We start from the raw sequence: 9,930 nt of genomic DNA, 5'->3' as shown, positions 1-9,930 counted from the left end.
TTTCAGAGATAGAGAGAGAGATGGATTAAGGTGATGAAGTTGATAAGAGAGTTTTATGTTGGTTGGATTAGAAGGGGAAGCTTTAGGCCATATTTATAACAGTTTCCCTCCAACTTGGATGTCAACCCTTTAGTAATTAAATCCCTTTTCTTTCTAAATAAGTACCCCTTTGAAATGGGACGGTGACCTTTTTTTTTTATATTTTAAATAAAAGATTTTGAATGGAAATATATAAATAATGGTAAAATAATTTTTCACAAAGTCAACGCCCTCTGAAGTTCCACTTTTTTTAGCAACGCATTACACAAGCACTCAACTTCAGGGGGGTCCCTCACACACCTCATTAAGTTAGTAATTAATTGGTTTTCATTAATTTAATTATATTCGTTCACTAATTGTGTTTACCGACTCATTTTGATTGTCTGCAATCATTTAAACTTGGAGGTTATCAATCATGGGCTGCATATCCAGTCGTATCACTAGATGTGCCATAATCATTTCATAATGATCTTATGGTTAAATCTCCACCGTCTGATTTTGTACATGGGAAATGATAATTTTTACTTTTTTTAGTTAAATAATACGTAGAGGTGAGATTTGATTTTTTGCTTTTTGGTTGGGATTATAATGTCTTAACTAGTGTTTTTTTAACGAATGTTTTAAACTATAATCAAATTGATAGTTGAATTAATTAGAACTCGAAATTAATACTTGATTTCCCCCATATTAGAATTAATTTAAGCTAATTCAAATGATTTTTGTTGTTTTTATTAACAAAATTTCATTATCTGTTTCGATGGCTTGAGATGATGATAAGATCAAACATTTCAATGGTAACCCTAAATCTTTGTCACAGGTGGCAAAAATTTCTCTATATAACGTCCATTTTGCACACACGTATAAAGCTATCATGTTACTTGAAATACAAATCTGTGCCGACCACACCACCGTTGATAATGTTGACTTTTTATCTTCTGGGTCCTGCCTTTGACTCTCACATGAATGTGCTTTTGATGATCATTGACTTTTACTATAATTAATTCTTACTAATTTGAAGGCATAGTTTATGGGTTAAGGAATAGGCTGCACAGGATCGTGCCTTCTAATATTTTAATCCAAAATCACCTTAATTAATATATGAACATTTAATTTGTCAACTCTCCCTCTAGAAGTTGTTTATTTATTAGGCATAATTACAAATTACGTCTTTGTGGTTTGCTAATTATGTCCATTTTATAAATGATCTTATACACTCGTATTGCAGCTTGCAAAATCTAAAGCCACACCCATCAATTTTATTTTGCCATTAATTTGAATGGGATTGGTACTTGGGCTTGTTCTATGTCTGTCACGTGGGTCAGTTTCATATTTGGGAGTTTCTGTTAAATTTTTAATGTGGCCAAATATAAGTTAGTGTATTGAATAAATGGGTTTCTATAAATGGACCAAGAACAATATAATATGCGATAGCGGGACAAAAATATCACAAATCAGAAAGAGAAATTAAATAAGAAGAATTTCAATATCAACATCAATAGGAGTCAAATGGCTAGCAAAATGCCATATGGAGGAAGCCAAGTGCCAAAATACTAAAGTTATTTTTTGATTAATAATTGTAGGTATTTGCGATTATTTAATATTTATATAGAGAAACTTGTAAGCGATTAATTATTTCCGACAAGCAATTGATAAACAAAACATTTTAAACTCTACCGACAACAAAAATTGATTAGAAAAACAGTAGCTCTATCATAATATATAGAGAAAAAATAGATTTCTTTGGTTTGTGAATTATCATTGATTAAATGTCACATCAATAAATGACACCCAACTAATAATAATATGCCATGAAAGTGAAATAATGAAGGTGGTTAAGGGCCACAAGGAATCAAATGGAATGACCAATGACTCAAATATGATTTGATTCCAAATGTAGGACTACAAGGATCTAAATTTAAATAATAATAATAATAATAATAATAAATATAAATGATATACAATCAGATGTATTTGAGGTGTGTTGCAATGTATATGTTAATGCTCCAAATGCCATGAGGTCGAGATTAAATGAAATTCTTATTGTTAGTTGAATTTTGTTTTTCGAAATCTTTTTAGTACATCATATGAGTGTGAGAATTAAGTACTTTCTATGTCCAGTTTATAATCATATATTTGTTCTAAAATAATTAGTGCATAACTTATTTTCAACGTTTTAGTTTATCTTAAACTCTTTAGTAAAAGTTTAATGTCTATCATCATCTCCTAACTTCTCTTGTGATGAATCGAACTTATAAGAAGATTTAGTAGCAGCCAAATTTATTGGCAAACGAAGCTGTTCATTTACTTTGATTTGTAAAAAAGAGTAACTTCGGGCTCAGCACAAAAGCAAGTTTCTCTTAATTTTTTAATATTTTTCTTTATAGATTAATGGCTTAATTGATTCGATTTCTAATTTATTATACTAAAAAAGGAAGCACATTCACAAGAAAATAAAATAATCTTTTCTGGACAGACTACCACTAAAAGTTTCTAATTATTTTTTATTGGGTTCATGTATACGCTTGCATGCTAAACTTTCAAGTAAGTCAGCAGCCAGTGATTGAGAATTAAATAATTCTCAATTTAAATTTTCAAAATTATATAGAAATTAAAATAAAACGTGTAAATCAAAAGCTGATAAAGTAAATGAATTAAAGGCAACTCACAACACGACCTACTCGAATGTTTTGAAAATTTTTTTTAAATTCAACCACATGTAGGGATGAAGATTCGAATCTCTAACTCGGTGGATTCATTAATTTTTTTTTTAAATCAAAGTAGATTGAATGTACTATTATGATTACGAAATATATGGTCTAGAAAGTACTACACCTAATCAAGGGTGGAGAGTTTAAAAAAATTCATGAAAAAAGGGAAATTTTTTTATGCAATCATCCAATTATAAAAAACCTGATAAATTAAGAAATTAAAACGACAATTTTTTTCCGTGTGAGTATTCGAGCCAACTTGTACACGTCTAAACTAATCTCACGAGACAATCACCTGATCATGACCTTCCTACAATTTGTTGTCAAGGAAACTCTGAAATATTAAATTCTAGATGAGTGACTATCGCTTCTATGCTAGACAATGACCCTCTCCTCCACCGCTCCACCCCGAGATCCAATCTAAGTCAGAAACACAAGAATCGGTGTCGTGTCATTGTCATTGTCATTTCTAAAGAGTTCAATCTCGGGATGGCTGCAGCTTGAACCATGTAAGTTCATGCATGGCATGCCAGGTTTCATCTAAAGGTCAAACACTGTTCCCTTCCTTAAATTTTAAGAATTTTCTCTCTCAAGACCACACATGGAGGTCACTAATGGTGTTCTTACAAGGCACCCTATTTTGGTGACACAGAAATTTTGTCTAGGTTGCCTTCACCTAACATAGATTTGTTCTTGTTTTTTAAGTTAATTAAATTTTGTTTTGTTAAAATTTTGTTTAGTTTTTTTAACTTCTTTGTTTTTATTTCTTGATTTAACCTGGCCCCTTTTTAAATATTATTTTAATTTTGTTTTTATTGCCTGCACCTAGTTTCAAGTCTGTTTATTACATGCAATTTTAAATATTTGTCCACAATTAACATCTATTCATCAGGTAAATAGACAAAAAGGAAAAAAAAAAGAAGAGGGTATTGAAAAACACACACATATATATAAAGAGGGTTGCAGGTTCCCATTAGAGTTCAAATAATTGAAGTATTAATGAAGGACGTACCTTATAAGTAAAGTATTGATGATGATGAGAGGGAATATTCTTAGTAAAAAAACTATATAAAAACTTATCTTTGACAAATAAATTAATTTTATGGTTTATGGAAAACATCAACTAAGTCCCAACATGACTACCTAATTAGTGAACGTTTATGGTTGTAAGAGAAAGACACCATAATTTTCTTATACATATAATTAAAATATTTTGATATCTTATTTTAAAGTCCAAACAACTTTGACTTCCATCAAACAATAACTCTTTTTATGTATGGGTACGAGGAGAATGCGCATACTCTCATGTATAGGGGCATAAAGATCAAAGGGTCGTCGACTCTAGGGTAATAACAAAAAAAAGTTCAAACAAGACGACAATTTCAACTTTGATATTTAGAAATTTACTAATATTTTTAATAGTGTTAAAGTTACACTCAAATGACATTATAAAAGGAAAAAGTCATATTTTAAAGAAATTTTAACTTGTTAATGATAGACCTTGATGAGAAAATGTCCGAAAACACAAAATTATATATTATTTAAAGATCTATTTTGTATAAATATATTTTTTTTTATTAATTTATTAAAGACTGTATATAAAATTTCATTGGTAATGCAAATATAATATTTTTCAACCTTATGTAAACATAGTGAAATTTTTTTATCATAAACGTTGCATTAACATGGAAACAACATTTTTCTTCACCCATATCTTCACTATTATTGTTATTTTTTCTTTTTTCTTTTAACTAGTTGGAGTGTGGATTCGAACTCACGGCTTCGTGATCGAGAATAGGTGTCAATATTTAAGAATTATAATAAAAGAAATAGAGTAATAAAAAAACATAAATATTTGATTATAATTGAAACACAAAAAAACAGAGCCTCTCCTACATTCATTAACAAAATTTACTGAAAATGTTAGGCTGGCCTAAGCTAATGGAGATAAGATAAAACTTTATATTTTACTTTAGTTTCATTAACAAAGTTTAGATTTGTTATTTTTAAGTCTAAATCTCTTAATTAAATTATCTTTAAATTTATAAATATTTATTTTGGTTCTTTTATGAAATTTTTGTCCATTTAGCACAGCCTAAAAGATTATATTTTTTTGTTGTAATATATTTATAGTTAAAAATTTAGTCATGAATTTTAATATGTAACAATTTTAGTTTATATAATTTAAAATTTATTATGATTTAATCACAACGGTTAAAAAAAAATTTATAAAAAAATATCCATTTTTATTTTGTAATAACTCCATTGTTGTAGTTTATTAATAAAAATTATCAGTTTTTGTTATATATAACTTTAATATAATAACTTCAATTTTTGTTATATCAATTTTAGCCACTCTTTACTTCTCTTATTATCCTTATTCACCTAAAATATCTGTGACACGTGGATACATATAACCTCAAATCATAATTATTTCAGCTAAAATAAATTATAACTAATACGGCCTCTAAAGCAAATCCAATCAATATGCAAACTGACTTAATAAACAGTAATAAGGATCTTTTGGTTTAGGAATCATACAAATAATTCTTTTCCTGACTGCTCTGTTTCTACCATTGGATGAAATAAAAACAAATGCAGAACAAAATGAAAGAAATTAAATAGAAAATATTTAATAAGTCAATTAGCTAGGTAAGCATCAGCTACAATACAACACAGTTTAAACAATTTGTACGAACAATTTGTACGAGTCCAGTACTTTGTTTCTATACAGACATTAAATGTAGATCTATCCAATTCTGAAACTGCTCGACTCTAATCAAAGATTTACAGTTAAACTGCTCAACTCTGATAAAAGATTCACGGTTGCATACTACATGAGGCTTGCATTGTTTGACTAACCACATCGAGCAGTTGTAAATATTCATCTGCACCATCAACCAAACACTGCACGACAAAAATGTTTGTTTGCATGATCTAGATGTCACTCAAGAAAATTACCGGGGTAAAATTCAATTTAGATCCACGTATTTTATAACTAAAACGGAAAACAAACCAAACAAAAATATTTGACGTATAAGTTATTTAATGCAACTTCGAAAAGAACAAAAAACAAACTTCTATTGCTAATCTGAGCATAGCTAATGCAAAAATCACATGAATTTTGGAACAGAAAATACGAAATTCAACATGGAAATGGATAGAGTAACCTTATCTGCTTCAGCCAACTTCTTGCATATCCTAGCCTTCTGTTCATCTTGCAAATGATTGGCTTCAACAACCACCTCAAATATCTGAGGGAAACATTAATGTATTACGTATCTCCGTCCACCCTTAAGAACAAAATAACACAATATAGATTGAAAAAGAATAAACCTGTGAAAGCATCTGAGCCACTGGATATCCCTCTGCAGTTACATTATTCACTTCCTTGTTCGCAAGATCAAAGTTACCACTTTTACAAGCAGCAAATAGTGCGTTGACAACCTCTCGAGGGATAACCTGCATGTGTTAAAAAGTTAGATACTACGAGTCCTCAAAATATAAGACAATTCCGTGCGAAATATGTTGCAAGCAAATTATTAAGCATGCTTTTGAGAACAAGATGAGAGAATTCATCAACTATTAAATTGCCAAACAGCCGAAAAATCTAGCATAAGTTAAATAATTGATGGCAGAATATGGAACACTCAAAACTCATACAAAACCTACAATATGAAACATTATCTAGTTAAAAATCCAACCATCCAAAAGAAAAAAAAAATCACAAATAGTACTTAGGATCATTCTCCAATGCCACAGTTTCAGAAAGGACCATTAGCCATCCAAGGAATTGGGTTCTGAAAGAAGTTGAAAGCCATGGACATAAGGGCAAGGCATATACAAACTTTTTGTTTACGGGTCAGGATCAACATTCATCAAAGGAGCAAAGTGAAGCATAACCATTTTTAACTATTTACTTTCTTTGTATTCTAAGGATGCTATGACTTCAAAAAATAATAAATAATAAAATAATAAAAAAATTGCATAACTAACCCCAGACACACTAATTAGATCCTTGGAAGAGATTGATGATCCAAACAAGCGTGCAGCTGACTGGAGAGAAAAAAACAAGAATCTCCATTAGGAATATCAACATTCAGTTGCTAGCTGAAGGATGAGAATGTTTATTAAAGAAGTGTAAAAAGCAGTTAGAAAAGATAGAAACTATTCTATTTTCAACTATAAATTGAGTCAACTGACCAAGAGTGCCTGAAAAGTAACTTAACTTACTAAGCTGACTTCTAATACAAATAACTACAACAATTGAGCTTGTTGACAATATTCAATGAGTGATTGGATTTATTATTCATCTAATTCTCTCATAATTTGATCCTACTTATTAACACAACAGAAGCTCATCCGATCCTCAAGTATTTCCGTTACGAGAGATATAGAAGTTAGACATTATGTACAACTCCAAACGTAGTTGGTGTGAAGTCTACCCTAATGCAATTTTTTTCGGTACTCCAATTTTACAAGTACAGTAAGTTATATAGGAAATAAATTCTACTATTCAATAGCAACAAATGGTCAACATTTCTCATCCCAAATGATCACCAAAAATAACAGGAAAGGTAAATTGTTCTCCACGTAGAGGGCATGCAATCAGGTTAGTTTAATGTAGCCCCAAACTAAAATAGAACTTCGACTTATTCTAGTAGAATAGAACGATTGATTAGTCTCCTCTTAATTATCCAAGCTCCAAATGCATGCATGTTCAGCATGGGATAGCAAAAGCTAAGTCGTTGACTGAAATAAGTGCAATGCTGCAGACTAAATCGTACCTGTAAGTATGTGATAGCTCGACGTAGGTCACCTTGAGAGATTGAACTTAAGGTTGAAAGAGCCTACATAGATTGTAAGTTCAGAACACATTGGTCATGCCAATAACTTACTTCAAACCATACTTTGTAATGCTAAGTAACTATGAGCAAACCTCTCCATCTAGACTTAGACATTCTTCATTACAAATGTGCAAAATACGTTTGCTCATAACCTCTTCAGAAAGTGGTTTAAACCTAAATTTTGCACACCTGGAAGCAAGGGGCTCTATGATCCTGCACGGATAGACAAAGCACTAAGATGATGGTTTAGCTTCACCAAATTCAAGGCCAAGTAGAAATGGACCATTGTAGAAACCAGAAACAATTGAGGAATCACTTTCCTCTATTCCAAAAATATGAGTACGGGCCATTTAGGATGCATGAGAAAGACAAGGCAATATTTCCATACATTGTACAAATGTTGCCAAAATATATACATTAATACAAAAGATTGTGAATATCAAAATATTCATAGAAATCAAGTTGCAACTAGCTAAATATTATTGTGCTCACCCACGTGTTTTCAGAAATTCACCTCCCATACTCATTGTGAATTTAACTTTTAAGACAATTAAATTGCAATTTAGTTAAAAACTATTGTGGCCATCTACTTTTTTTTTTCCTTGAACTTTGCTCCCCTATACCCACGGGCTCCCGTGCCCGCCCCAAGGTTGTAGTCATCTACTATTGTTCTCAGAGATTCCAACCACATACCCTCTTACACTGTCTCAATGATTTTACCATAAGCAAATTACTACCGACTCACTCGTTGCTCCTTCATAAGTGGCCAAAAATGCAAACATCTTATGAATTATCAATTATGATCATGAATTTACTCCATAAAAGGATGAAGCATGTCGTGAATATCCAAAGCACAAATACAAAAAGTAAATCAACAGCAACAATAAAAAGAGATATTTAAACACTATAAAGGAAGCTAAGCTTCACCTGCTGATATAGTTGCATATAAAAAAGAATCTTGTTACTTTGGAGTGTGTTTCCATGGTACGCCTCAGGGCATTCTACATAATGTTCAGTATCAGGGAAAAAACTAAACTCGTAGAAACTCTAATAAATTAAATAGATTGCATCTAGACTATGATCACACCTGAGCGTCTTCAGTCATTGAATCAGCCTCATCCAGAATTATTATCTTGAACGGTGGACAAGGATAACCCCTAAAATAATTAAAATAAATAAATAAGTGAGAAGTTCATAACAGAAATGTTGTGAAAATGGTAGCTAAGGTTAAGAAAGTTACCCTTGACGCTGGCCACTGCCTACTGCAACACCAGCAAAATCTTTGATCTTAGTCCGAACAACATTGATCCCACGGTCATCACTTGCATTCAACTCCAAAACTCTGGACTTGTAAAGTTCGGGGCTACAGATAAATTTTTTATATCAGATAAGAACTTAAAAAGACATTCAAATAGCACCTTAATGTGTTATGCAGCAAAACAATGGTCTGGGCATTTTATAAATCGAATTAGGTTGAAGTTTAATTCTCAAACAAGCAAATCACAGGTCCCTTTGAGCAAAAACCTCCCCAAGTCTTGACAACTAGTATTCAACCATCAAGATAGTGAGGCCATGATATATTAATAACTTCAGCAGTTGAGAAAGCTCATGAATATACAACTCAGACAAAAACCTTAACCGATAACCTTTGTACATATATACGAGCATGCGAACTGCGCATTAGAAACCTACAAACCCATCTATGAAGAGAATCCAAGATATTTCTTAGAAAGGATTCTGAACTACTAAACATCAATTCACAACCTCCTAAAAAGCAATAACAATTGAAGAGGCACGCATAAATACAACTTTATAAAAACAGATATGAGCAGAAAAGGACCCGAAAAGTTGATGAGCAATCGCGAGAGCGGTGGTGGTTTTCCCGGTACCAGGCGGTCCATAGAAAAGCATGTGAGGACACTGTTCAACCAACAATCGAGAAGAAAAATAACGCTGGATTAAGAAGATAAATACGATCACTACTACGAAAAAAGAAGAGAAGTCGATGAAGTACACTAGAAGTCTCGAGAGTGTTGGTGAGGACTCGAACCACTTCATCCTGATGCGCTACATCTTTCACTTGCTTCGGTCGACTGTCAAAAATGCCCCATGGTTGACAGTACGAATGATATTATGAGAAATTAGTGAAACGAAAGAATGAGAAGTGAAACGTACTATTTCTCCACCCATGGTTGAGAGCTCTGCGACAATGGCGCCATTCTTCCTCCACCGCCGCTGATCCACCTCGCCGGCACCGGTGATAGGGTTTTCGTTTTTCCCGCGTTTAGTCGGAGAACGGAAAACTTTCGTTATATATATTTTTTTAATTTCTTCTC

The 9,930-nt window shown here is 31.9% G+C and overlaps 1 protein-coding gene across 1 annotated transcript; it reads right to left on the bottom strand.

Annotated features, from left to right (window-relative positions):
* Positions 1–5,355: 5,355 nt before the first annotated feature.
* EMB1968 (ATPase family associated with various cellular activities (AAA)) lies at positions 5,356–9,930 on the bottom strand. Its single transcript, XM_022278356.2, has 12 exons — positions 9,770–9,930; positions 9,609–9,687; positions 9,435–9,514; positions 8,835–8,957; positions 8,682–8,751; positions 8,522–8,595; positions 7,687–7,807; positions 7,535–7,597; positions 6,744–6,803; positions 6,084–6,209; positions 5,918–6,001; positions 5,356–5,654 (listed from the first exon to the last, which is right to left on the bottom strand). Exons 1-12 carry the CDS (start codon positions 9,811–9,813, stop codon positions 5,568–5,570), a joined length of 1,011 nt encoding a protein of 336 aa, XP_022134048.1. The 5' UTR covers positions 9,814–9,930; the 3' UTR covers positions 5,356–5,567.

Source organism: Momordica charantia (assembly GCF_013281855.1).
Source record: "Momordica charantia cultivar OHB3-1 chromosome 11 unlocalized genomic scaffold, Mcharantia_2.0 BLBB01000011.1, whole genome shotgun sequence".
NCBI lineage: Eukaryota > Viridiplantae > Streptophyta > Magnoliopsida > Cucurbitales > Cucurbitaceae > Momordica > Momordica charantia.
Note: the sequence above shows the minus strand (reverse complement) of the source record. Positions and strands in the feature narration are given on the sequence as shown.

Coding starts and splice junctions, on each gene's coding strand:
- EMB1968 (XM_022278356.2), bottom strand. CDS start 9,813: ATGGCGCCATTGTCGCAGAGCTCTCAACCATGGGTGGAGAAATA. Junction 9,688..9,769: donor CAACCATGGGTGGAGAAATA/GTACGTTTCACT, acceptor CATTTTTGACAG/TCGACCGAAGCAAGTGAAAG. Junction 7,808..8,521: donor ATATGCAACTATATCAGCAG/GTGAAGCTTAGC, acceptor CTATCCGTGCAG/GATCATAGAGCCCCTTGCTT.